The following is a 25,970-nucleotide window of genomic DNA, read 5'->3' as shown; positions in this document are numbered from 1 at the left end:
TGGGGCCAACTGCAGGGCAGAGAGAAGGCAGCGAAATCCCAAGTGGAGAACAGGCTGTGTTCAGAGGAAGGAGAACCCTGGGGCACTGTGGTGAGCATGGGACAGCAGCAGGAGCGAGGGGGCCGATGTAGGCAGCTGGCAGGGCCGCTCCTGACTCTCCTGGTCAGCGAGGGTGGAGCAGTGCCCACCGAGGAAGGCCTGGTTGAGCACATCTCAGTTCTGTGACGGCCACAGGTCCTTTTTCCTTCTGAGTCTGTTTCTTCGGCAGAAAACGAAAACACGCCTTTTGCCGTGCGCCCGCGTTTGGCAATGCACCTGTTTGTCGGGCGCACCTGGTCGTGCAATGCAGGTATCTAAGAGCCGCAGAGCAGCGAAAGCGGAAACACCCACAGGGACCCACCCACCGGCGGGAGGCGCCCCAGGACCCGGAGGTGACTGCGCCCTGGGCCGCCGACCGCTGACCTTCGCCTCCGTCGCCGGGCTCGCTCGGGGGTGCGTCTCATCCACTGCCCTCCGCAGCCTCCGGGGCAAGGGCCAAATCCGGGGAGCAGTGGAGAGACATGGCGGACCCCGAGGCCGTGGCAGCCGAGGACCTGGACGCCCTCCTCGACGACCTGGACTACCTCCCGGGCCACTTCCACCTAGAGATGCAGTTGAACTTCGAACCGCGCTCTCCGGCCTCGCTCCGCGCCCGAGACCTGAAGCTGCAGCGGGATGGCCTGCGGCAGGAGCTGGAGCTTGCGGCTCCCCGGCAGCGCTCGGCGGTGCGCCACCTTCTGGGCACGTTTGCTTTCTACCTGGAGGAGATAGATGAGGCCCGCGAGAGCTTCCTTGAGGTGGCCCGTGAGGACTCGGGCAACCTCAACGCCTGGGCCAATCTGGCGCACGTGTACGGGCGACTAGGGCAAGAGGAAGAGGAAGAGGCTTGTGCTGGGAGGCTGGCCGCCCTCATGGGCCTGGCGGCTGACCCCAAGACCGACGGAGACCCCCAGCTCCGAGCCGCGCGCTGCCTGGCAGAACAGGGCTATGCACATGGCTTCGACGTGGGCCGCACAAGCCCAGAGGAGCACGCGCGGGTGCTGGAGACCGGCATCGCTCTCTATGACAAGGCGCTGAGCTACGGGCAGCAGGTGGGTGACCCTGCCCCAGGCTGGGAGGGCTGAGGTTGTGGCCCCTAACATCTACAGGGATGCCCCCGCATCCCCAAGACCCCCCAAACCCTGGCCCTTTGGCGTCCGGAGGACCTTCCCAATGCGCCTCTCCTATCCAGCATCCCCTTTGGTCCCATCCCGGACAAAGTCTGTTGCTTTTCTCTGGGGAACCAGGGGCGGACCTTCTTCCAAGTGGGGAGGCCTGCGTGGGTGTTTCTTCTGACACCACCACAAACTCCACTTGGCCAACTCATCCCTCTCACTGTGCCCCTCCCAGCAGTACCGTCCATGTGTCTGTGCACACCCACCTAAGTAAAAGGCACAACCCGACATCCCGCCAGAAATTTGGGCGGTATTCTTACCTTCTCACCCCCTATCTCCATCCATTCAGACCTCAAATCCTATCCATTCTGCCTCCTCATGTCTCTGAGGGTCTGTCCCCTCCTCTCCCGCCTGCCTCCGCCAGCCCAGCCTCCATCATTCCCTGCCTGGACCAGTGCAGTCGCCATCATCCCCCTGGGTTCCTGCCCTCTGGTTTGACCCTTCTGCCTCGTGCACCACCCTGCTACCAGCGCCATGTTGCTCAGCCTTGCTGGCCACGTCCCTAGGCTGCTTACAACCCCCAGCGACCCCCCGGTGCTGGGCAGAAGAGTCCAAGGCTCTGCGGCGGGCATTTGAGGCTTTGTGTGATCTCGGCCCTCCCTCTGCTATGTTCCCCTTCCAGCCAGACTTTTCCCATGGTTGCCTCCCCTGGTTCCCCCCAAGCCAGGTCTCCTTATGACCCACCTTGCCATTCTCTCGGCCTCTTTCCTAGGTGCCCCCTTCTGCTCACTTTTGCCTGGAAGGTTCTCACAGTCTTGGACATCCCTCCACGGACTTCTCCAGGCTCCGTCAGGTGCCTCTCTGGGCTCCCATAGCACTGCGCACGCTCTGCGTTTACAAGTCTGTCTCCCCAACTCAACCTTAAGGTCTCTGAGAGTGAGAACAACGTCTGTCTGGCTTTCCACTGAAAACCCAATGCCTGGCACAGTGCCTGGTACACAGGGGCACTCACTAAATGTATCCTGAGTGAATGTAGGTGCAGCATAGTGCCTAGCACTGAGTAGACAAATACTAGGTATATTAATTACCTATTGCCACATAACAAATATCCTCCAAAACTTAGCTGCTTAAAGCAATAAGCATTTATTATCTCAGGGTGTTTGTGGGTCAAGAAGCTAGGCATGGTTTGGCTGGGTGCCTCTGGGAGGTGGCGTCATCTGAAGGCTTGCTTGCTCTCCTTCCAGGCTCTCTCACTTGGCAATTGACAGGATTCAGTACCTCACTGGCTGAGGCCAGAGGCCTCCCTCAAATCCTTGCCATGAAGACATCCCATCATTTTTGCTACATTCTGTTCAGTAGAGGCGAGTCAGTAGGTCTAGCCCACTCTCAAAGGGAGGGGATTGCAGAGGGCCCAGGAAGTGAGGATCTCTAGGGACCATCTCAAAGGCAGCCTGCATTGGATGACAGACGAATAAAGGGCATTGTTTTCCTCCCTACAGAAGAGGGATCCTCAGTTCAGAGAAGTACCATGACTTTTCTGTGAAGGCACAGCACAGGCAGAGTTGAACTGATAACAATGGCATTTTAATGCTTTAGATCTGTGATATTTAAATAACAGCATGCCTTCCCACAGGGCTCCACTCACAAAGCCTCTGCACACGTCCTTGGAGCCTTTTCCACAAAAAGGCTTCGCGGCTTCAGAAAAGAAATGTGGAGTCCAGGCCTCAGGGGGTGCAGGGTGGAGGGCATGGACTTAGGAGGAGCAGGACAAGGTGGAGGTTAAGATGGCAGACTCTGGGTCAGCGGGCCAGGTCCAAATCCCACCTCCTCCACGCTCTCTCACCTCCGCTTGGTCCTTAGCATCACTGAGCTTCTATTTCCCTCTCTGTAAAATGGTAATGCTGATGTTACTTACGTCCTCAGCTTCCTCACCTGAAAAATGAGGACATTCTCATCTGGTTGACGTTGTAAGTAAGAGCCGGTATTTGGAAAGCACCTGGAATAGAGCCTGCACACGAACTGCAGGAGCACAGACGGCCCCTGCCTCTCCCAGCCTGGGAGGCGCACCTCCCCAGCCCCGCACTGGGTGTAGCTGTGGCCAACGTGTGGAGCCAGCAGGTCTCCTGTTTTAAAGCCCGAGCCCGAGGCCGAGGCCCTGAATGCCAGCTTCCCTCAGTGGGAAGGTGCAGCCAGCATTGTTTGTGTTGAGTGTGGTCTTGGTGGCAGAGTGGAGCCTAAAGAGCCCTGGGCTAGGAGCCAGGAGGCCTGCCGGGGCAGGTGGCGGGGTCTTCTGCTGTCTGGGCTGTGGTTTCCCCATCTGTGAAAGGGAGCAGGGAGGGGACTGGGTGGTCTCCACGGCCTCTCCTTGCTCTCCGGAAGGGGTCCACTGAGGGAAGGCTTCCTGGAGGTGAGCAGGAGGCAGAGGTTTGGGCCTAGGGATGGACCAGAGGCGGGCTACTCCCTCCCGGGGGCGGGGCACCTACCTAGAGAGGGGCCTGCCAGCGGAGGGAGTGCCAAGCAGGCCACTGTCCCGTGCTCCAGGGAGAGAGCTGATTGCACAGGTAGGAGGTGGCCCCAGGCGGCATGCTGTGTCCTCAGGCCTGGCCTAGCCACTGCTCCCCGGGTCTGGACAGAGGCTGTAGTCGGTTTCCCCTAACAAATCCCAGGAGAGAGTTGGGGATTTGGAGCTCGGTTTTGTCATCTGAGGATTAGAAGAGATGGTGCTTATAAAGTAGCTGGCGCAGTGTAGTTGCTCAAGAAGCAGCCACAGTCGGGATAATGATGATGATTTCATTATAGTTGGGGGAAGGCGGCTTGGGTTCGAGCCCTCACCTCCCATTATTGTGCTGTGTGGTTATGGACAAGTTCACTTTTTGCCTCTGGCCTCGGTGTCTGCTGCATGAACCTTAAATAATAGTGATCTCAGTTTACTGATTACCCGACTGAATCATGAGGTGAAAGTGTGCATAAACTGGTCAATTCTGGGCATGTGTGAGAGGCATATACTCAGCATCTTACCATCTATTGAGCCCCTGCTGTATGCCAGGCCCTGTCTTTAAGAAGCTCATGGACGAAGGGAGGAGGTAACATTTGTTTCTTCATTAACTAGTCTTGCCCGGGCCCCTCCTCTGTGAGCAGGAGCCAAAGGGACAAGTTAGAGATGTGCCTACGACAGTACTCAATCACTCTGAGTACTGTACCAAAAGACCATACTTTCTGAACCAAAAACAGGCCCCCACAGGCTGACGGGGGACATGTGCTTTGGGGACATCAGGATCAACGGAGGAGTCAGCGGTGACCTGGAGAGTCCCGGTCCTGGGGACAGAGTGGCAGTGACTGAGTTTCAGAGAAGGAACACTTCCTTTCAGCGTGCACGACCAAGGGAGGCTTCTGGACGAGGCAGGAGGGCTGGGCAGGAAAGAGGTGAGGGCGCTCCCAGCTGAGGCCTGCGGGGGGGCCTGCAGAGCCCCCGGGCTTTGATGACAGCTGCCCTGGAGCAGGGGTGAGGCCTGAAAAAAAGGAAGCCGGCAGCTTCAGGGGGAAGAGCACAGGATGGCCCTGAACGACGGCTGATGGTTCCCGCCTTCCTCTTTAGCCACAGTTCCTCTTACTTCCCTTGAGCCTACTTGCCAGCAATTCTCACCCTTCTCCAAACATGCTGTGCTGTGGCTCGCCTCCCTGTGCAGCTACTGTTCCCTCTGCCTAGAAAGCAGACCATCCATAAAGACCCAGCTCGAATGTCACCTCCCCCTTGAAGCCTTCCTCCATACAACACACAGCTTCATCAGTAATATTCATGTCTTCTTTGGGTGCCTTCCAGATTTGGCTTTGACAGGCCTCACCAGAACGCTCTGATCCCATTTTACGATGTGGGAACTGAGGCACAGCCAGGCTAAGTAACTTGCTCAAGGTCACAATTAGTGGAGTTAAATCCACTCCACTCTGCCTAGCTTCAAAGCCCTTGCTCTCTCTGGAGAGGTCAGAGAAGTGGGGGTGCGATGAGTATAGTGCAGATGGCTGGTGGGTGGGGAGGGGCAAGGGGAGACCCCTCACAAACCACCTCCTGGAAATCTGGGGTGGAGGAAGTGTTGAGAGAAAGAAGGTGGTTTTGATACAGAGAGATGTGATCAGATCACTGGGGAGAAGTAGGGAGGGGCTGTAGGCGGAGGCAACGGTAAACTGTCTAGGATGGGATTGGCTGAGAAGCTGACTGTCTCCAGAGCACATGGAATTATGGGCAAGAAGATTTGGAATAAAAGACGGGCTCTCAGGCTCTCGAATGGGCTGGTGCTGGCTCAAGCTTTTCTCCCCGGAGGATGCCTGGATGATTGTGTTGCAACTGCCTGTGTTTCCCAAGGGATGGTATTTTGGATGGAAGGGAGCTCCGGGCGCAGCCTAGGATCGGGCTGGCCTGGCAGAGGGTGGCAGGGTTATCCTTCTTTGGGTGCACTGGAGGGGATGAGCTGTGAGGGGCTGAGCCTGCCATTCTTCCAAAATTGTGTAGCTTTTGTATCTTATGTTGTTTTAGTTTGTAAACTAACCCTATAGAAACAAGATAATTGAAAACAGGAAGAATGCTAGGAGAACTCAGGTGTCAGAGTTTAGCCTTAATTGATCGGTTTAAGTGATTAAAGCTGTAACTAAAGAGTTAAAGAGTTTAGCCTTAATTTAGAGGCTTAAGTGACTAATCCATGGGGAAAGCTGTTACTCCAAAATTGGGAAACTTTTGAATAAAGACCCCTTTCCGTTATCACCAAACCTTTGCCTCTGAAATTTTGCCTAGAGGGTGGCGGCAGGCAGCGGGACCCCAACTGCTGTTTGAAAACAGTTTTCCATGTATCATAAGAGGAGCCTGGAAGGATGAGGGCGGAGGAGAAGTCCAAGTCAGGGGCCAGGGGAGGAGGCAGTGGGACAGCAGAGCAGCAGTTGTGGGACTCCCCCCAGTGAAGAGGGTCACCACCCACAGGAGCAGAGAGGGGGTGAGTGGCTGGTGGTCTGACGCACCCTGTGTTGCCACTCCAAGAGATTGTCCATCCTGACGGGGCTGGGACTCTCCCAGGCAGGGGGGAGCCCCTGGCATTCAAAGGATAAAGAGCCGCTAAAGAATCCATGAACAGCTGCTCCTCTGCTAATGAAAATTGCAAGAGAAAACATTATAAAAGCTAATAATCTGGCCCAAAATCCAAATATAAGCAGTGTTTGTGCGTGAGCGGGCAAGTGTTTATGGCTTCCTTTCCCAGATCCTCGTGCCTTCCCTTCCTCTTCCTCAAGTTACAAAAATATGATCAGGCAGATTGCTTTTATCTGTCATTCCTCCCATCCCCCCCCCCCCACACACACACATGCGGGTGTACACACACACACTCAGTCACAGATGGATTCTTGGTGGTAAATCACAAGATTGAGTGGGTATTAAGAGCATTTTGGAGTTAGACCAGGTTAAAATTCGGCCTCCATCACCAGGTGGCTACAGGCAAGGCATTTCACTTCACTAAGCCTCAGTTTTCTTATCTGCAAACTGGAACTTTAACATCTGTCTCACAGGGTCGCTGTGACGGGGAAGGAGAGAACAGGAAAGGCTCCAGGCAGGAGGCAGATCACAGTAGCGGCCCACCCCTTCTCCCTACCCACCCCTTCTCCCTGTCCACCCTCCGGCCCAGGGCGCTTTGCTGTTGCTTCTGAGAGCCATTCCCAGCCTCTGGCTTATCTCCAAGGGATTTGCCCTCTAGAGGATGAGCCATCTGTCTTGGGCCTCCCCTCTACCTTCCCCCACCAGCTAGTGGCTGGCACAGAGTTGAACACCCAGTAGGAGTTTTGTGATTACTGTTTAATTTAGTTGAATAACTGAATTTTAAGTCTTAAAATCCCCTCCTTATTTTTTTGTAAATAAGGTAACTCAAACTTACAATTCTTTAAAAAGTAACATCTCTACCCTGGCTGGTGTCACGCAGTTGGTTGGAGCATCATCCTATAAACTGAAGGGTCATGGGTTCAATTCCCAGTCAGGGCACATACCTGGATTGTGGGTATGGGTCCCAGCCAGGCACATATGGGAAGCAAGCGATCAATGTTTCTCTCTCACATTAATGTATCTATCCCTCTCTCTCCCTTCCTTCCCTTCTCTCTAAAATCAACAAGCATGTCCTCAGGTGAGGATTTTAAAAAGAAAGAAAAAAATAACATCCCTGTCCCAAGCTAACTCAGCGATTTGAGTTTCTTCCCTTTTTCCCGTGGTTTAACACCTGCCACATGCAGGTTCGCCTGTGCCCTGCTCACGGCTCAGGGCAGGCCCTGAGGGACAAGGAGGACCGCCACTGCAGTGGGTGCTCTGCATTCCAGCCTGTGCCCAGGCACTGAGCTCAGAATTTTGCATTCCTTGGTGCATTTGATTTTTATTCAAACCTCACAGACACACTGACAGTTGAGTATTGTGAATCCCCACTGAACCAAGGACGTATCAGGCTCAGGGAGGGGAGTGGCTTGCTCAAGGTGGCCCAGATTTCACCCGGCCAACAGGGGCAGGTGGGAAAGAAGGTTTGTGTGGCCAGCCTCACAAACAAAGGTGTGGACATTCCAATCACCACAGCCATGGGGTGGGGACCTAGCAGGAAGGCCAAGGGCACAGCCAGTCAGCAATCCGCAGGTCCCCAGCACAGACACACCCTCCTGCCCACGTGCCCCCTCTCTCTCCCTCATCCTTTTTCACTCTCCCCTACTTCCCCCAACACCAGAGCTGCCCCAAGACACGGGCAGCTCTGATGCTCAGTGCAGGGCAGGTGCAGGCGTGACCTGGAGTGTCAGTGTGGGCGTTTGCAGGCTGCAGGGGAGTCCCCAGACACCGGCCATGCCATGGGTGACCAGGGCCAGAGGCTTAATCTCCCTGAATGTCTGCGTCTGCCTCTGTGAAATGGTGCCAGCCCAATGGGCATAGCAGGAGTAACTGGGGTTGCAGAGACAAGGCCCAGCCCCAAGGACAGCAAGCATCGAGGTACGCAGGCTCCCTGGCCTCATCCCAGTGGAGCCGTCAGGACCAACGACACGCAAGACCTGTAGACTCCTCTTCTTAGTGAGCCCACGTCCCCCGCTCTGCTTCCTCCCGCCCGACCTGTGGCCTCCCTCATCCTGACCCAGCACCAGCCTTGGGAAAAGAATGATGACATTGGGGAAGACCCCCAACTTGGGCTCAGGGGCCAGGATATGAGCACCTGCCTCAGCCCTGCGCCGACCACGGGACACCAAGCCACTTCACCTCCCTGGGCCTCTGTGTCCTCCTCTGTCAAATGAGGGGCTGGACTAAGGTTGTGGGCAGGTGATTCCAGGGACAGGAAAGACTCGGAGAAACAGAGAAGTGGGGGAAGGAATGAGTCTCCTGGCAGAAGAAGATGTACACACACACATACCATGGTGGGAACCACAGCTTAGGGAATGTGGAGGACGGCATTTTGATGACCTAAGAGTTGATCTCCAACTTTTGAGATCATGGGCAGGGTTGCTCCTCCCGTGGTACTTGCAAACACACACACACACACACACACACACACACACACACATACGCACGCACGCACACTCCACAAATCTGAGTCATTTGATTTGGTTCAACTAGAAAAGGAGAGAGGTGGCTGCTGGACTGTGGGCTAGGTACTCATGTGCTTTTCATAAAGCAGCTCACTTGATCCTCACAGAAATGCTGGGAAATGAGAACTGGCATTGCCTCCATGCTGCTGATGAGCAAACTGAGGCTCAGAGAGGTATAGTGACTTGCCCAAGGGCACACAGCCATAAATGGCTGGCAGGAACTAAATCCAAGTCTCCGGGACAGAAAGCCCAGGCTGAGGGACAGCTTTCCTGAGGCTCTGGCTCTGATGGCCTTGGTGCCACTCACATTCGCAAATTAGCACCTTCGGAATTTGCTGCTGGCTTCTCTCCCTGCTTACCTGGCCAAGTGCAGGACCCCAGAGCCAAAGCCTTTAGTGTCATCTGGCCCAATTGTTTCTTTTACAGGAGAAAAGATAAAGTTATGTTAAGGGCGCAAGAAAGCAGAGAAAACTCAGGCACCACTGTTACTTCTGCACAGGGCAAGACACTTCCTCAGACCCGCCCAGCCTCTACCGATGCCAGAGCTGGCTTTGGACCCAGGACTAAACAGGACTCCTTTTCTCTAGGGACTCTGGAATAGAGAAGCGGCTCAAGGCAGTTCTTGGGAACTAGTGCAAAGCAAAGGTGACCCACAGGGCCTGGGTTTGCATAACAACCCTAGGACCAGATAGGGGGTCACAATAGGGAGCTGCAGCTGATCTGATCAGCTCTTAAGACTCACACAGAATCCTCCAGGGAATCCAAGACTGAGATGCATTAAGTGGCTTCCATGGTACAGCGCCCATCCTTCAGACCCCCCCACGCAGTCACATTGACCACCCCCAGCAACACGCCTGCAGTTCAGACAGGCCGGGTGGGTCATCCCAGTTTGCAGATGCAGAAGCAGAGGCCGAGGCTCGGCCAGCAGATTCCCAGGGTCCCTGGGAGAGGGAAAGGCAGAGGTGGGTCTCCAATCCTCTGCTTACTCCCCTCACCCACTGAGGCAGCAGCTGGGTCGGGGAGGAGAACCCCCTGCCTTTGCCTTCCTGTGCACGCCCCCAGGTGGCCGGGAAGACCCAGGTCGGGTGGGGCCAGAGCTCAGTGTGCAGATCAGGGAGGCTGCTCTGTGTCGTCACAATGGACATTCCGGTTGTACAGGATGAACATATTCCTGAGTCCTGCCACGTTGTGACTTTTCTTTCTGCAGCGTCAGCCTTAACAGGGTCGGCTTGGTGAGGTGGAAAGAACTGGGGCACTGGAGGGAGGCAGATCTGAACTGGAATCCTGACTCTTCTGCCTGTCCTGGGCTGTGGGGCTGGGCTGGTCCGTGGCTTTTTCCTTAGTCTCTCTTTCCTCACCTGCAAAAGGAGGAGGATGCATAACACCTCAGGCTGCTGTGAGGATCCAGTGCCACAGTGCACAAGAGTGCCTGGTGGATAGTTGGTGCTCGAGAAATGTTTACTCTCATTCCTCCTCCTTCCCCCTCCCCTGAGAGAAAATCAGCCAGCTCTCAGGAACTAACTTGCAGACATAGAGTACAAGTCATCAGGGACAAAGTTCAAACTGCAAAGCAAATATTTTCCTCAAGAACCCACAAGGTCTCTCTATAGCCTATTCAGATACACATAGAATCATTAGCCATTGGTACACTAAAAGATCTTCTATTGAAGTCCTTTCAAATAGCCAAGCCCCCAATGTTTCCTTCTTTGGGGGTCACCTTTGGAAATAGATTGGCTAAGATCCGTTGCATGCCCCTGAGTTAACACAAACCTGCTTTGTAATAGTTTATCCTAATCCTACTAGTCTCTCTGTAGGTTCTGCCAAATCACCCACCTTTGTCACCCACCCATGGTACTGAAGCAGCTTCAAACTTCAGGCTTCCCTGAGGATCACAATTTCTGATCCTTTGGCTCATTTTAAAAAAGACCCCCCAGCTGGACTGTTCTCACTCGGCTCCCCACAGTGTGGGACAGCGAGAGCCTAGTGCGGCGGTTCTCAAAAGAGGGTGCAGCCCAGAGGGCCTGTTAAAACACTGGTAGCTGGGCCATGCCCCCAGAGTTTCTGATTCAGTGAGTCAAGAATCTGCACTTCTATCAAATTCCCAGGTGATGCTGAGGCTCCGGTCCCGGGACCACACTTTGAGAACCACTAGTCTAGGGATGTTGGGTGCAGGGACTCTGGGGCTAAGCTGCTGAGCTCCCAACTGTTACCTTCTAGCTGAGCTACTCAGGGCCACAGTTGCCTCATCTGTAAAATCAGTATAATAAAAGTCCCTGCCTCATAGGTGAGTTTGGAGAGGGCCAAATGTGTTAACACATGCAAACTTTGTGCCTGGTATGTAGCAAGGGCTCAATAAAATTTGCTATTATTAGCATAGCAAAAAAAAGGCACCACTTCCAGGTTTCAGTGCAGGCTTTCCCATCAGCTGTGTGACTTCAAGGACATCGCCTCACCTCAGTTTTCCCATCTCTACTAAAAGGGTGATGATAACCCACTTTACATTCTGCACAGGGTGTTCTGAGGATCCAATGGAATCTGTGTGAGTGCACTTTTTAAATGACAAGCCCTATACAAACACCTGCGGTTAGATGTTGTGGGAGAACTTGAACTTGAAGTCAAATAGACCTGTCCTAAAATACCAGGTTAAGTAGGCAAGTCTCTGACTCTTTGAGGCTTAGTTTTCCCATCTCTAAAATGAGAGACATAATAGTGAGAGCCTCAGAGCAGCTGGGCGATGTCCTCAGAACCCCTCACCTGAGGTCTGTTCCTCACTGTCATCTTCAGCAAGTTATCAGGGTTTCAAATCAGGTTCAGTGCTGGCACCGGGGCCTTACCCAGCCCCCGGCCACAGAGCGGCAGCCTAACCTGAGATCCCTCCGGCTTGAAGTCTGGGCTGACTCACACACTGGCCGGCCCCTCTTCTAGACCCCAGTAGCCCCAGCTCATGGGGTCATGATAGGAATGAAACAAGAGAAAGGGTGAGGCATCCTGTCCAGATTCCACACCAGGCAGGCCCTCAGTAAACACTCCCCTCCTGGCAGAGATCCTTTCAGCCCCTCCCAGGCTGCCTCCAAACATTTTGCCTCTGGGAGCCATCAACTCTGAAAGCGAATTCCTTGCAGCGTAAGAGGTTTCACGGCAACTCTATTCTCCAGGAGAGAGGTAGAACAGCCCTTCCCTTCTCCAGGAGGGGAGGGAACAGTCAGAGTCCTGTTTAATTTAATTTAACGCACTGTGGCTTGCCAGGTTGCCCCTGGTAACAGCTTCAGCTGCTGCTTCAGTTACAACCAGAAGGATTTTTAAAGAGACAGCCCATTTTAGGGTCAGAATTGCACAGTAGAGGGAACGGCATCCACCAGCTTCATCACAGGGAGAGAAGATTACACCTTTAGGCACAGCAAGGCTTCAGACCAGATCCATTTGTACAATTAACTCCATTCCGAATTTGCAACCCCATAAGCCCTCCTGCAAATGTAACTCTTAAGTGGGAATCTAAGAAGGCATTATGCTTAGGATTTGTCATACAGATGTCACTTGGCTAGCTACTTTTCTGAAAATCAGTTTCAATCTTCAGGTTGAAGGAGAAGGCAAGTAAACCCGTAAGAATTGTCCCTGCAATTCAGGTTTGCTGCCACCAGGTGGTAGTATTGTTTGCTTAGTTCAAACTCATAACCAGGCTCTTGAATTACACAAGAATATCAGGGTGGTGGTGAAACCACTGGATTTTAAGCCTTGATACTAACTACTGTGTGACTGTTGATAAGTTGCTTCACCTCTGTGGTCTCAGTGTCCTCAGAGATATAATAAGGGGATTGATCAAAATAATCGAGGGTTGTGGACAAGGCTTGAGTCTAGGACTATGAAGGAAGGCGTGAGTTTAAGGTCCCAGCTCTGTCATGTACTGTGTGGCTGGGCACACAATTTAATTCCTTGCAACCTAAATACCAAACAAGAGAGTGGCTATGAACCAGGGAGAGCCCTGAGGACACCACGTAACTCTCCCATACTAGAAGCCTGTAGAAGTGAGAAAGGGGCCTGGGACCCTAGGGGATCTGAGGCCTCAGGGGATCCCAGCAGCTGTGGGGAGTGGGGTGAGGCAGGATGCCTCTGGACTCCAGGGCCCGAGTCCTCATTGCCCCATAGGGAACTGAAATAGGTCACAGTACACAGAGCAGCCTCCTGGACACACTTAACTCCATTCCGCTTTAACCCAAACTAGGAGAAAAGGAGCAAACATTAATGGAGCAAGTACTCCAGGCTAGAACTGCTTCACAATGCCTAAGAGGTTGGTATTATTATGCCCCTTCAGATAAGGACACAGCCCCAAGGGGTGACTCATCGGCCCAGTGCTGGCCAGCGGGCCTCTGCTCTTCGCATTACAGCCCCCATGGCTACTACATCTGTTGTCTCTCGTGGGTACTCCTCCTTGTAAGGAGACCGAGAGGGAGAGCTGGTCCTGTCTCTCGCTATCATGACTCTGTTTGGCCAATCTCAAAGTGAGCATAGGGTCAGAGGTCATGAGATCACACCAACAAGCAGCCAAGGAGCCTGAGGCACACAAGCCCTCAATCTTTCCATGGTCAGGTGCTGAGAGTATGTCCAGATCTTCAGCCAGCTTAGCCCAGAGTAGTTGTCCTGTGAATCTGAGTTCCCTTCCCACAGCCCAGGTCCTGTGTAGGTGCAGCAGGTAAGGTTACCCAGCAGCCTATCTCAGCCTTTTGCTTTGGCCAGTGTTCCCCACTGATCTCTCAAGGATGCCCTTTAACACTTGAGACTTGCTGCTCTTCCCTCCAGACAGCCCTGTTCTAGCTAAAGCTCCATACACATATTCCCTCCTAAGTAATTAGGATTCCTCTCCAAGTGATGTGAATGTGGAGACACATTGGACTTCAGCACTCCCCAGCTCTGACCCCTTCTCTGGCTCCCTGCTGCCCTGCAGATAAGCTCCAGGTCCTAAGCCTGGCACTTAGGGGCTCCTCCTGGAGTATCCCTGCTGGCTCCTCCTCCATCCCTCACAGCTGGGGTTCCAGCCCCCAACACACCGTGCTCACTCATTTCTGAGCTTTTGCACACACTGTCCCCTCCATCTGGAATGCCTTCTCTCACCATGTCCACTGGGGTGTTCCTACTTGTCCTTGAGAACCTACTCCAGCTCATCCTCCTCTAGAAGACCTGGCAGTACCCCTGGGTCAGGTAGCATGCCTCCTCGCCTGCCCTGCTATTCCTTTACTCTGTGTCTTTGTTGGTTTTTTTTTTTAAGTTTTTTTTTTAAAGTTGTATTTATTTATTTTTAGAGAGGGGGAGAGAGGAAGAAAGAGAGGGAGAGAAACATCAATGTGTGGTTGCCTCTCGCGTGCCCCCTACTGGGGACCTGGCCTGCAACACAGGCATGTGTCCTGACTGGGAGTCAAGCTGGCAACCCTTTGATTCGAAGGCCGGCACTCAATCCACTGAGCCACACCAGCCAGGGCTACTCTGTGTCTTTGGTTCTGACTTTCCCACCAGACTAGGAGCTCCTAAAGACAGGACCTGCCTCTCTCCTCTCCTTTTCCCATTGCCCATCCTGGGCCACACAGGAAGGGACTTCCTGTCTGGGGAATAGTGGCTGAGAAATGCAGTTAGTGGTGCCTCCTCTTGCTTGGTTCACTCAGTGGAATCTGACTCACAGTCCTCCTTCCTCTCTTCCTCCCTCCAAGCTCACGCATGGCCTCCCCAGAGCAGCGGTGACGCACTTTGCAAGCTTTAGCTCCCCAGCACCACATCACACGCACCGTGCTCCGTGCTCACCAGGCTTGCCCACACACCCCCGCGCTGAGCCTTCCATCTGGAACGCCCTTGTACCCCATCCACCCGCTGAAATGCCTCTGCTATTCAAGACCCACATCACAGCCCGTCCTCTGCGAGGTTTTCTCTGAGTCTTCTGGCTGGGGTGGCCTCTCCGTCCTGCTGTATTTGTCTGCCTTCCTCTCAGGGCCTTCATCCTGCTCTGCCTTGTGCTACAGTTGTTGGCAACCCAGCGCGGTGAGGGGAGGGTGGGCTTCGGAGCCTAACAAAGGGAGCCCTAACCCCAGCTCTGACACCTGCACACCACGCGAACTGGAACAGGTCACTTTACCTCTCTGGGCCTTAATATGTTTCTCTCCCACCACCGACTCCGACCCCCTCCTAAGTGTTGTGCGATTGGGATGACTGGTATCAGGGTCCTGGCACGTGGCAGGCACTCAGTCAAGCCCAGTTATTTAGGTCTGTTCCCCCAGCCAGGCTGCGAGCTCATGTGGGCCCGGGTGCAGCTCCCATGCAGTTCCACATCCCCAGAATACCCAGCACTGGGCTTCACACCGTAGCTGCCCAGAAATGCTGGCTGGACTGAATGCCCTCAGCCGCTGCTGGGAGTGGGGTGGAGGGATGATGGGGTCCTGAGCTGAGGAAGCCATAGCGGGGTGTGGGGAGAGTGCAGAATCGAGTCTGGAGACCATCGACAGGAGATGAGTGCAGAGGGAGGGCCTGGAGCCTGAAGCGGAGCTGCTGATATGCACTGGGGGTTTTATTGGTTTTCATTAAAATTCCTTCCCGAGGCAGAAACAGCTACTCCCATAAATAACGGCATAAATATTTTATCCGGTGCCCAAGTCAGTCTAAATGCACGGCAAGGTTGGCAAGAATAACAATGGGAGACAGTTCAGGGGGGCCCTGGGCTTCCGCTGAGCTCACTCAGCTCACCCGAAGGGGCTTCCTCAGGAAGGTGGGAGTGGAGGGATGGTGCAGGGGAGAAGGGGACCGGTGGAGTGTGGGCCCCAAGGAGGGGGCGTGCAGAGCACAGGTGGGGAGTCAGGGGAGGGCAGCTCAGCTTGGAGAGCAAGATGGGAGGGGGCGAATGTGCCCCGCACCGGCCCTGTGAGGGGCTCCTCATGCAGGGCCTTCCACGCGTTATTTCATCACATCCTCTGTGGTCAGAGACGTGAAGCGACTTGCCCGAGGTCTCTGGCCAGGAGACTTCCCGGGGTTCAGAGAAAGTGTGGGAATCTATGAACAATAGCCCGAGTACCTCAGTAACAGCAGCACGGGCCATTCTCTGCTTTCCTAGATCCCCATGGAGGAGAAAAGGGGCTGGTACTTCACCATGGCAACGCTTTTCATAAGGTCAGACTGGGAAAGGGGGCACAGGATGGGGGGAGGTGAGGCCTGGAGCCCAGGGGACAGGTGGCTGAGCCCATCTCCATGGCAAGTGCTCCCCAAGTTCCCCTCGCTGCCATTGGCCAGGGCAAAGGAGGACTCACAGCATGCTGGGGACAGCTGGGGGAGAGGGTGCTGACCAGCTGTATCCTTTTTTCGGTCACAGGCTAGATGGCATCTTCCTGGAGCTGGGCAGCGAGGAGCATAAGAGACTGCCCGCATTCAACCGCACATTGGCCTTGCTCCGGCAAGTCCTCAAGTCCTCGGACCCCCACCACCGAGGTAGGGCCCTCGGAGATGGTAGGAGAGCAGCCTCTGCCCAGCTCTCCCGGCACCTGTCTCTGTCATTGGCCCCACCTCCAGCACTGCCTCCCTTTTGAGGACCTGTTTCTTTCCCTCACCCTCTGTCTCATGTTCCCTTGTTCATCTCAAGAGCTCGCTCACCTTGCACAGGTGAATACACCAATTGCAAATCCCAACGACTGCATGGTTCCAGGTGCGTGTCTCAAGGCCTAGTGTGTAAGAGACAGAGCTTCCATTTCAGCTTCTCATCCCCACTTTCTGGCTGGGAATGAAGGCTCTGCTGGAGAGGAGTTCGGTCATTTTTCACGGGGCCACACGACCAGAATAGGGACTAGAACTTCAGAGCCGGTGAAGAGCTGGAGTCAGAGAAGCCATGCACCTTCCGAGAGGTCCCCTAATTGACACAGTAAACAGACTAAGCATGACAGTGTGTTCATCCATTCACTCACATGTCCCCGCTCCCCTCCTTCCCTCCTCTGTTTCTCTCAGTTGGTCCCTGAGTGGCCCACCGTGATTTCGTGCCACTGACCCTCCCTTGTCTTCCTGGGAGCTGACCCCTTGGTGCAGTTGGCCCCTCCCCCCTCGTGGCTTCTCTCCCTCTCCCCTCCCTGCTGCCTCCTAGAGTCTCTTCTCCCGCCCTTCACCCCAGCTCTGGCCTGGTGCTACCTCGGAATGCTGCTGGAGAGGAAGGACACCTTCTCCACTACGCCCATGGGCATCCACGACTGTGGGTACTCAGGGACCGACCCCCTGGACTGCTTCGGCAAGGTATGTGCCACAGCCCCACTCCCTCCCCAAACTGGGACGGAGCCTACCACCCTCTTCTGGAACCCTCTGCTTCTCTGTGTGCCGCCTCCCACTTCCATCCCCACTGTGCGCTCACCCAGGGAGCGCCCTCGCTCCAGACCTTCCTCTCCATCCCGAACAAAACAACTGTGCTCCCTTGTCGTCAATCCCCTTTGCCTAAGAATCAGACCCTTTCCACGCCCAGTCTGGCCCAAGCCTGTGCCTCCAGACTTGTCTTCTACGCTCCCCAGGTATAGCCTCAGGCTCTTCTCCTCAGGCCTTGGTTCACACTGTCCCTCCCCACCTCCACTGGCCTAGTGGAAAGAGAATGGGTTTAGCCAGGGTCTCATACCCGCTGTGTTCACGGGCCATGTGACCCTAGAGTAAGTCGCTTTCACCCCGAGGCCCCCTTTTCTGTAAATTATGTGATCTGTCTACCTTGTAGATGATTGAGAAACTCAAAGGACATAGTGGACAAAACTTCATTGTAAACTGTAAAGCGCGGTTCAAGCCTCATTCTTGACACCTTGTTTATGTGGCACTTTCTACACTCAGCTCAGTTTTGAAGTCTTTCCTGGAGGCCAGGGACCCTGTTATATTCATTCACCTGCACATTCAGCACAGCGCCTTGCACAGGCACATTCCTAATGTTTGCTGGTGGGTGATGAGCAATTTCTTGATGAGAGATCTCCGAAGAGAGCAGAGCATTAACACTGGTGCATGAGTGTTCTGAGAGTTGTGTCCAACTTAACAAAAACACTGCCTCTAGCACTCCTTGAGAACCTACCCTGTGCTGGGGCAAAGAGATGGGCAGACAGGGCCCCTGGCCTGCACGAGTTCACCATCTCAGGGGCAGCAAAGAACGTGGCACAGGCAGCCAGCAGTGACGCTGTAGGAGGGGTAAGGGCTGTGGCCTAGATAGAAATGCTGCACTAGGTACAGGGGAGGTAGAGGCTGATTCTGGCCCCTCCTCACACCTGCCCTGGGAAGATGGAGGGGAACACATTGGATGTGTCTGAGGAAGAGGAGTTTGCCTGGGATCTGGAGAGGTTCACCAGACATGACCCATGAATGTGGTGGAGAGCATGGCAGTGAGTTGAGCTCTCAAGAGTTATGTGCCAGTGAGCTGTGCCCCAAGTGTTAGCCTCCATGAGAAGACTGAGCTTACTGGTGGGTGGAGACGGGGAATAAGAATATTGCGATGACCTGGCTCTATCCAGAGGTGGGGTTCCTAAGGGTCACTATTTGGCATATAGACAAATTGTTTGCTCTTACCCTCCTTCCTTACCCAGGCCATTGAGATTGCCAAGGACCAACCCCCAATCCTGAATCGCCTGGCCAAAATCTTCCACTTCCTAGGAAAACAGGATATGGCCATTGGCACCTGCAACATGGCACTGGATGTCCTACGGGATCCAGAGCTCAACTGGCAGGCGTATTGCACAAGGGCCAAGGTGAGTCACCCTGTAACCCCATCTCCTCCTATCATCAGGAATCAGAGAACAAGGACCACAGGCCACAACCCTACTGCCAAGATCTTCTCTCACGACTTCTGCCTAGAATGCTCTTCTTCCAGATGGCCAATTGGCTTCCTCCCTCACCTCCTGGAAGTCTGGATACAAAGGCAGCTTTGTATGCAATTGGACACAACTCTCCAACAAAGGCAGCACTATCTTACTGAAAATGTCAACTTCTCAACATTTAAAAAAAAATTTTTTAACCTCACCTGAGGGCATGCCCATTGATTTTAGACAGGGGGGAAGGGAGGGAGAGAGAGAGCAAGAGAAACATCAATGTGAGAGAGAAACATTGATCACTTGCCTCTCATACAGGCCCCAACCAGGACCGGACCCACAGATTAGGCATGCGCCTTAACCAGAATCAAACCTGTAACTTTTCTGTTCTACGGGACCACGTTCCAACCAACTGTTCTGCAGCAGCCCGGGCAACCTCTCAGCACTTATCACTCCCTAACATACTATTTGCTTATTTATTATGTTTTTTAATCTCTCCCTACTGCTAAAATATAAGCTCCATGAGGGCAGGGAATTCTGTCATTTTGCTCTCTTGTATACCCTCAGTTCCTAGAACTGTACCTAGCACATAGCAGACTCTTGATGAATATTTACTGAATGAATGAATGAATGAACTGAGCATCTACCATATGGTAGGTCCTGGTTGGAACATAGTCTCTCAGTCATCATGGTAACTCCCCAAGAAAGATATTAGTGTACTAATTTTTCAAATGTGAAAAATGAAGCTCACAAAGGTTGAGCAACTTCCCCCAGCTCACATGCTAATAAGAGGGGAGGGGCTGGAATTCAGCCAAGTCCCACCGGCAATAAAACCAGAGCTTCCCAACTCCCCACCCCTTATCCTCCACCCCCCACTTCGTGATGCTCTTTTAGAACCAGAGCCCACCCTGTTGGCTATGAGGTTTTAATACTTTCAACAACAATGACCCCCTTTTCCTTGCTTTCTCCCTCTCAGCCCTACCTCACCCCTCCTGAATCTCTAGATTTTAAAAATGGCCCTAGTGTGGGGGAAAAGGAAGTGGAGATGAAAGCAGGGGCCTGGAATCATTTGTAATTTGATGCCTGTAGTTGAGGCCACCTGCCATTCTTCCCAAATTGCTTGCTTACATGGACTCTCACAAAATCAATGCTGCCATCCTATCGAAAATAACCCTCTCCCCAGGCACCTCAATCCCATCGCCCTGCTTTTTTTTTCATAGCACTTATCACCACTTGAAATGGTACCATTTACTTGTTCATGGTCTTTTCCCTACTAGAAAGTTAAGTTCCACCAGTGCAGGCACCTCATCTGTCTTATCACCATTGCACCCCTAGTACCTAGCATAGGACCTGGCATATGGTGGGCACTTGGTACATACTTGTTGAGTGAATGAAGGGCTCTTACTTCATCTCACCTACTCATTGTACAGACAGCGAAACGAAGACCCAGAAAGGGAAGTGGCTTGCCGAAGAGGGCACAGGAGTAGAACCTAGGACTCTTGGGTCCCAGTCTCAAGGGTTTTCTGCTATCACAGAACCTTCCTGAGTTGCTGTTGAGAAAAAGGTTGGCTTCATTTAGGGGAGATGCCCCTTGCTTGAAGCATCTTCCCTGAGCCAACTCTCTGTGGGCAGATCCATATCAGAGCCTATCTTCATGACCTGGAGCGGGTCAAGATGGGGCTCGGAGGCATGCCTGACAGGAACCACCTCGCCTGCGCCAAAGCGGACCTCGAGGAAGTGGTCAAGGTGTGCCCAGGTCTCAAGACCTACCTGGACATCGGCCAGGTAAGGCAGTCTCTGGGCTTTCATAGCCAATGGCTTACTAAGAACATATTTACTTTCTGTCAGGCCAGGTCTGGGAACTTAGGGCATAGAGAGGAAGGAACAGGGGGCATCTTCCTAACTGATAACAGTACCCACCTCCTACAGGTGAAGATTAGATGAGAGAATGCCCGTATATTGTTTAGGACAGCGTCTAACCCTTTCTAGGCACTCAGGAAGTATAGACCATTATTCTTTATCCAGAAGTGCCTCCTGTGCACAGCGAAAGATTACTAAGAGATGACAAGATCATATTTTACATATGAGAAAACTGAGGCCCAGAAATTGCCTTGCTCAAGGTTATATGGCTAAGAGTGGTGGGACTGGAACTGGAATCAGAGGACTGTCTTTCCTTTTCTAGGGAAGGGGGACCAAAATTTGCGGTGAATAACTGGGAAGAGGGAAGGTTGGAATTAGGAGAGCAGCCATGGGGTGGGGGGCGGCGGAGAGGGAGTGAAGGGTTGAAAGCCTCACCCCTGCCACCTCACGCCAGGTCTACTACTACATGGGCGTGGACGCAATGCAGGAGCTGTTGGCAGTGGATGAGGCGGCGCTGAACCAGGCGCTGGTCTTCTTGGCCAAGGCCGGCGAGTCAGAGCTGGGCGCCACGCTGCCCGAGCTGCAGCTGCTGCGAGGCAAGTGCCTGCGCATCAAGGGCGAGGAGGCCAACGCAGCGGCCTGCTTCAAACGCGTGGTGGAGCTGGACGACGCAGGCTCCAGCCACACCGAGGGCTTCGGCTGCCTGCTCGAGGCGCTGCTGGCGCAGTGGAGCCAGGCGCAGCTGAGCGACGGGGAGCTGGGCCGCGAGGTGGACGCGTGGCTGCGCTGCGCCCAGGCCAAGTATCCGGCGGCGAGCCTGCGCCAGGAGCTGCAGCGTGTGTGGCGCGGCCACACAGACGAGGTGCTGGGGCTGGCCCGGGCCTTGGTGGACCAGGGACGGCTGTCGTTGGTGCGGCTGCTCTTTGAGACGATGGAACACGAAGGCGAGGGCACGGGGACACCGCGAGGCCGCCGAGCGTTCTCCTTCTGAGGGATCCTGTCGAGGCCCCGCCCCATCGAGGGCCCGCCCATCAGAGCCAATGAGATTCTCCTTCAGGAACTGGAATGGGAACCTTGAGACAGTAGGGCAGTCTGACATGCCCACGGAGGTGGAGGGGCCTGGTTTAGGAAATGCCAATTAAAGGACAGAATTGGGCAAATGTGCAGAGAAAATAAGAGGGCTGCCACTCTCCTAAGAGAAACGTAAGATAACTGTCTCAATTTTGGTGGCTGTCTAGTTCGCTGTGCAATCTCTGGGACCTTAATGTCTTTGGATTCCCATGAGCAACTCTGTCCCTACAATACAGCCCTTACTTAAGTTGACTGGAGTGGGTCTCACAGGCCCTGCAGGTCAGAAAGCCATGGCCAGTGCAAAGGGCAAAGCGGCACCATGGGCAGGTAAGGGGCAGGGCAGGGGTCTACACCCATGTGCTCGGCCTCTTTCCTGCCTGGCTGGCAGTCTTCCAGCAGGTCTCATCCTTGCTCAGTGTGCTCCGCAAGGCTCCCAGACAAGGAATAAAGCCCATCCATAGAATTCCCTGTTCTGGGAACCTAGAGGCCCACCCATCAGGAAACGGCACCTGCTCCCAGTCTTAAACCTCCCACAACCAAATGAAGAATATCTTGGAATTTTACTCTCTTGAAATCTTAGACCTAGAGCCTTAAATGTGGGATTTTATTGTCAAAGACTTAGACTCTGGTTGCCACCAAATCTTAAAATGGCCAACCTGAATTTTGGGGGCCTTACCTACAAGAACTACTTAACCTAAAATTCCATATTAATTTCTTGCCAGGCTCCAGGAAAGCTAGTTGCACATATTGCATTGGCAAGACCCCCATAATGGTTTGCAATTTGTTTTGCATCTGTTTCTTTCTTTTAACAGCGATACTCACTGCTTTTGTCATATCTCTGATCCTCAGATGTTAACCAGGGATAGGCTAGCACCCCTACATGGCTTCTCATGTCTCCAGTGACAGACGCAGAGCAGACTGAGAGGTGCAGTCCTTAGAGATCACATATTCCAAAGCTCTCATTGTGCAGACGGGAAGACTGAGAACCTTCGAAGGGAAATGGCTTGCCCACGGTCACACTTCGCACTCCCTAGCCCTCCCTCCTTTGTACCTCAGACTTGCTGTCAGCACTTTTCAGATTTAGAAAAATACTAATATACTGATTAACACTAAAGCATTAAGTGTTTATGTGTCACCTGTCACATGGGGCACTGATATCCATTGGGATAAAGCGCTAACACTAATGATAGTGTTCCCAGTAGCAGTGAAACCTGGACAGTGAGGTCACCCTGAAGTCCCCAAATTCCACTTCATGGCTTATCATGGCTCACCACTTTGGGAAGTAACATTTTCTCCCTCCTTCCTCTCACCTCCGCTGCAGCAGTAGGTGACTTGACAACACACACAGCCCTGTCTACTCCTCCATCCATCCCTTCTCCACCCATGATGGGAAACCATCTCTTTCTTCTCCTGCTTCTTCAGCAAACTGAATTCAAGGTGGTTTGTTGGCACATCTAGGAAGGTGGTGAAGTTTGTCTGTTTCCCCAGGCTTCCCAATTTGTTTCCTTTCTTGCTTTTCCTTTCCCCAAGGTAATGCACTTATCCCTCCTTGCCTCCTCCTCCTGTCAAACCTTTTCAATAAACTTTCTGATAATCTCATTCACACAATTCATATAAATGACTAATAAACACCCACTGCATCTTCTCTCGGGGTATCTGTATATTGACCAAAAGCCAAAAAGAGAGAGGAAACCCCACTTCCAGAACATATCCTATGTGCTAGGTGCTTCATACATGGCATTTCCTCAACAGTCCTGGGGAGTAGCGTTGTTAACCCTCATTTTACAGATGAGGACACTGAGATACTGCCCAGGGTTTCAGGTAAGTATGGGAAGAGCCAGAATTTGGACCAGACCTGCCCAGTTCTGTGCTGCCTTCTGGAACACAATTCTTCCTAGGAAGACGTGTCATCTGTAGTCTAGTGTTGGGTCTGTGATCATCAACTTGAACTGTCCCTTTGCCCCATCCCTTCCTTCAGTGCACTAGCTCTCTGCTCCTAAACTGCTTCTTCTCTGTGGCTTTGTACATCCTATTACCCCACTGGCTCTTCCCCTGATTTCTATCCCAAGTGCTAGGCTCAAAAATGCCTCCTCCAGGAAGCCTGACCAAATCCTTCCAGCTCTCATTAATCACTCCTTTTATGCACAGAGAGCTCTCAGGGCATTGTGTCCCACTGTGTTGCTTTCATTCCTTCTCCTTGGCCCATCATTGTGTCAACACATCTGCAGCCCACCCCTGCCCCAGTTGGACTCTTTACAGCAGGAACTAACTATACCCGATTCAGCCTCAGGGCCCTGCACTGAGCTTGGCACTGAGACAGGCTCAGTTTAACTTATTGAAGTGAGTGAACTCACTGCAATGAGGTTGCTATCTTAGTCACAAACAGGGGACTCTATCACCAGGCCCACAGGCCTGAGGTTGGGGCCGGGTCTGTAGCCCAAGGACCTTTGAGGCCCAAAAATTCAAGGAGAAAATATGGGCTTTTTTTTCTCTCCACTTCTCTGGCCTTAGGTCAATTCTTTAATTCTGCAATTGGGACACTGAGGCCGAGACTGGGAAACTGGGACAAGAGAGCAAGGACTCGACCAAGGTCAAGCCATGAACCGATGACAGATTCAAATTTGAACCCCAATTCCAGACTTGTGGGCCAGTGTTCTCTGCCCTTTTAGGGCCGCCTCCTTTGGCAAGTTTACTTCTATCAAGCCCAAGAGGACTACTGCCCTTCCATTCCTTCCCTCAGCTAGTACTTACTGAGCACTGGGCAAGTGCCAAGCACAGTGCCAAGTTCTGGGATTCCAGTGGAGAAGCAAATGGACCCGCCCTTACCTTCCGGGAGCTCACAGGCTAGAGCTTTCCCAGCAGCGTAGGCTTGGCCTTGTGGGCTGCAGTGGAGACTTGCAGAGACTAATGGGAAACTGCGGGAGTTCTAGCTGGCAGAGCTGGCTGCCCTCCCCTTCCACACCAGTCATTCACATCCTGTGTTAGTGGCCTTTCCCCAGCCCAGCGTCAGGGAGAGGATGGCTGTCCCTGGACTCGGAACCTGGGCCTGGGCCATCCCTCTGCACTAGGCCACTGCTAAGGCCAGACCTCGCGGTCCCCCCGGACTGTGGCTCAGGCTGGTTGGGGGAGGCTAGTGGGTGGCTGAGTCTTATTTAATTATAATTTTAGGCCCTGCAGATCACCCCTGCCCACTGGGCAGCTGGGAGAACAACTGTCTGTCACACAGCTGAAGCAGCAGGGGATCCTTAGGGGAGCACTGCGGAGTAAAAGCCGTAATGACCCCATCATCAGAGTAATGAAGATAAATCACACCTCATGCTGCCTGCCCACTCTTTCCTCTGTATCTAGAAGCCAACATCAGGCAGCTAGAAACTCTTGTTTAGCCAGTGTGAGCAAGAAATGTTAAAGAGATGCAGGTGAGATTTTTCAGTTATAGGTTTCCAGAATCTCAGAGTTGGAAAGAACCCTAATCATCACATCTTCTAGCCTCTCCATCTATAGCAGGACTCCTCTCAACAGTGATTATTCTGAAAGGAAGACCTAAACCACTTGCATACCTCTGGCAGACAGGCAGCTTACTACCTCTTAAAGGAATCAATCCATTTTTCCACCAGTCTATCTTTGGAGTTTGTCCTTCTACTGAGTTGAACTCCTCTTTTCTGTAGTTCTTATCTTCTGATTCAAATTCAGCTTCTGGGGCCAAACAGAACATACCCTAATAAGCGTGGTAACCTTGAACGAGTTATTTTCTTCTGGCCCACATTCTTTCCTTCTGCTCTGGCACCTAGTACAGTGTGTGAATTGTTCAGAAGGTGGCTGGCTACTCCGTCAAGGGCCACACAGAGCTCTGATCCGGCTTCCAGCTGCCCGCGCCCAGCCTAGAGCCTGCACGCAGTGGTGCTAGCAGCTGGAAGCAGAACAGAACAGGGTTCTCCCGTCCCTAATCAGCCCCCTAGGGAGCACCCTGTGTGGATGATAGTGGCTAGATGCCAAATGAAGTGAAATATCTCCTTTCCTCAGGCTGTTAACTTTTTTCTTGTTTAAGGAAAGGGAGGATAATGACATTTAGCACTTTACAACTCAGCAGTAAAATAAGCAGATGGAAACAGATCCCCAGCATGGCAGGCAAGCTTCCAGTGAGAAACCCTCCTCGGCTCTGTGGGCCTGAAGTCACCGGCAAGGCTTGCTGATGGGGTTAGGACACAGCCAGCTCCCTCCTGGCCCCCCAGCTCCGTCCCACAGGCTGCACGGGCCCTACCTGCCCTCACTCCCCACTTCCTGCCTGGAACACCGTTCCGACCTCCCAGGTCTGCTGGGAATACGAACCCTCTAATCTTGATGAGGAGAGGAGGGGGATGTTCTTGGCAAGCAGCGGTGAGCAGAATCTGTGGAGCTGCAGAAAAGCTTCGGTTGGCCTCTAGGTGGCCACAAAAGAACAATTTGAGCAGGGAAGCTTCCCACAGGGAGGTCAAAGAATATCTTATTCATCTTGATC

General features: G+C 53.2%; 1 protein-coding gene across 1 annotated transcript; it reads left to right on the top strand.

Annotated features, from left to right (window-relative positions):
- The first annotated feature begins 525 nt into the window (after positions 1 to 525).
- Positions 526 to 21,625, top strand: TTC22 (tetratricopeptide repeat domain 22). The gene is made up of 7 exons (XM_054572475.1): positions 526 to 1,130; positions 15,853 to 15,908; positions 16,108 to 16,223; positions 16,894 to 17,012; positions 18,323 to 18,484; positions 20,177 to 20,329; positions 20,859 to 21,625. Exons 1-7 carry the CDS (start codon positions 561 to 563, stop codon positions 21,393 to 21,395), a joined length of 1,713 nt encoding a protein of 570 aa, XP_054428450.1. The 5' UTR covers positions 526 to 560; the 3' UTR covers positions 21,396 to 21,625.
- Positions 21,626 to 25,970: the final 4,345 nt, after the last annotated feature.

Source organism: Pteronotus mesoamericanus, unplaced genomic scaffold, assembly GCF_021234165.1.
Source record: "Pteronotus mesoamericanus isolate MK-2021 breed Mesoamerican mustached bat unplaced genomic scaffold, CSHL_Meso_final contig_105, whole genome shotgun sequence".
NCBI lineage: Eukaryota > Metazoa > Chordata > Mammalia > Chiroptera > Mormoopidae > Pteronotus > Pteronotus mesoamericanus.
The sequence above is the reverse complement of the archived record's forward strand: the minus strand, read 5'-3'. Positions and strand labels throughout refer to the sequence as shown.

Excerpts from the sequence above, each read along its gene's own strand:
- TTC22 (XM_054572475.1), top strand. The coding sequence starts at position 561 with ATGGCGGACCCCGAGGCCGTGGCAGCCGAGGACCTGGACGCCCTCCTC. Across the intron at positions 16,224-16,893 it reads CTCGGACCCCCACCACCGAG|CTCTGGCCTGGTGCTACCTC; the intron begins GTAGGGCCCTCG and ends CCTTCACCCCAG. Across the intron at positions 17,013-18,322 it reads CCCTGGACTGCTTCGGCAAG|GCCATTGAGATTGCCAAGGA; the intron begins GTATGTGCCACA and ends TTCCTTACCCAG.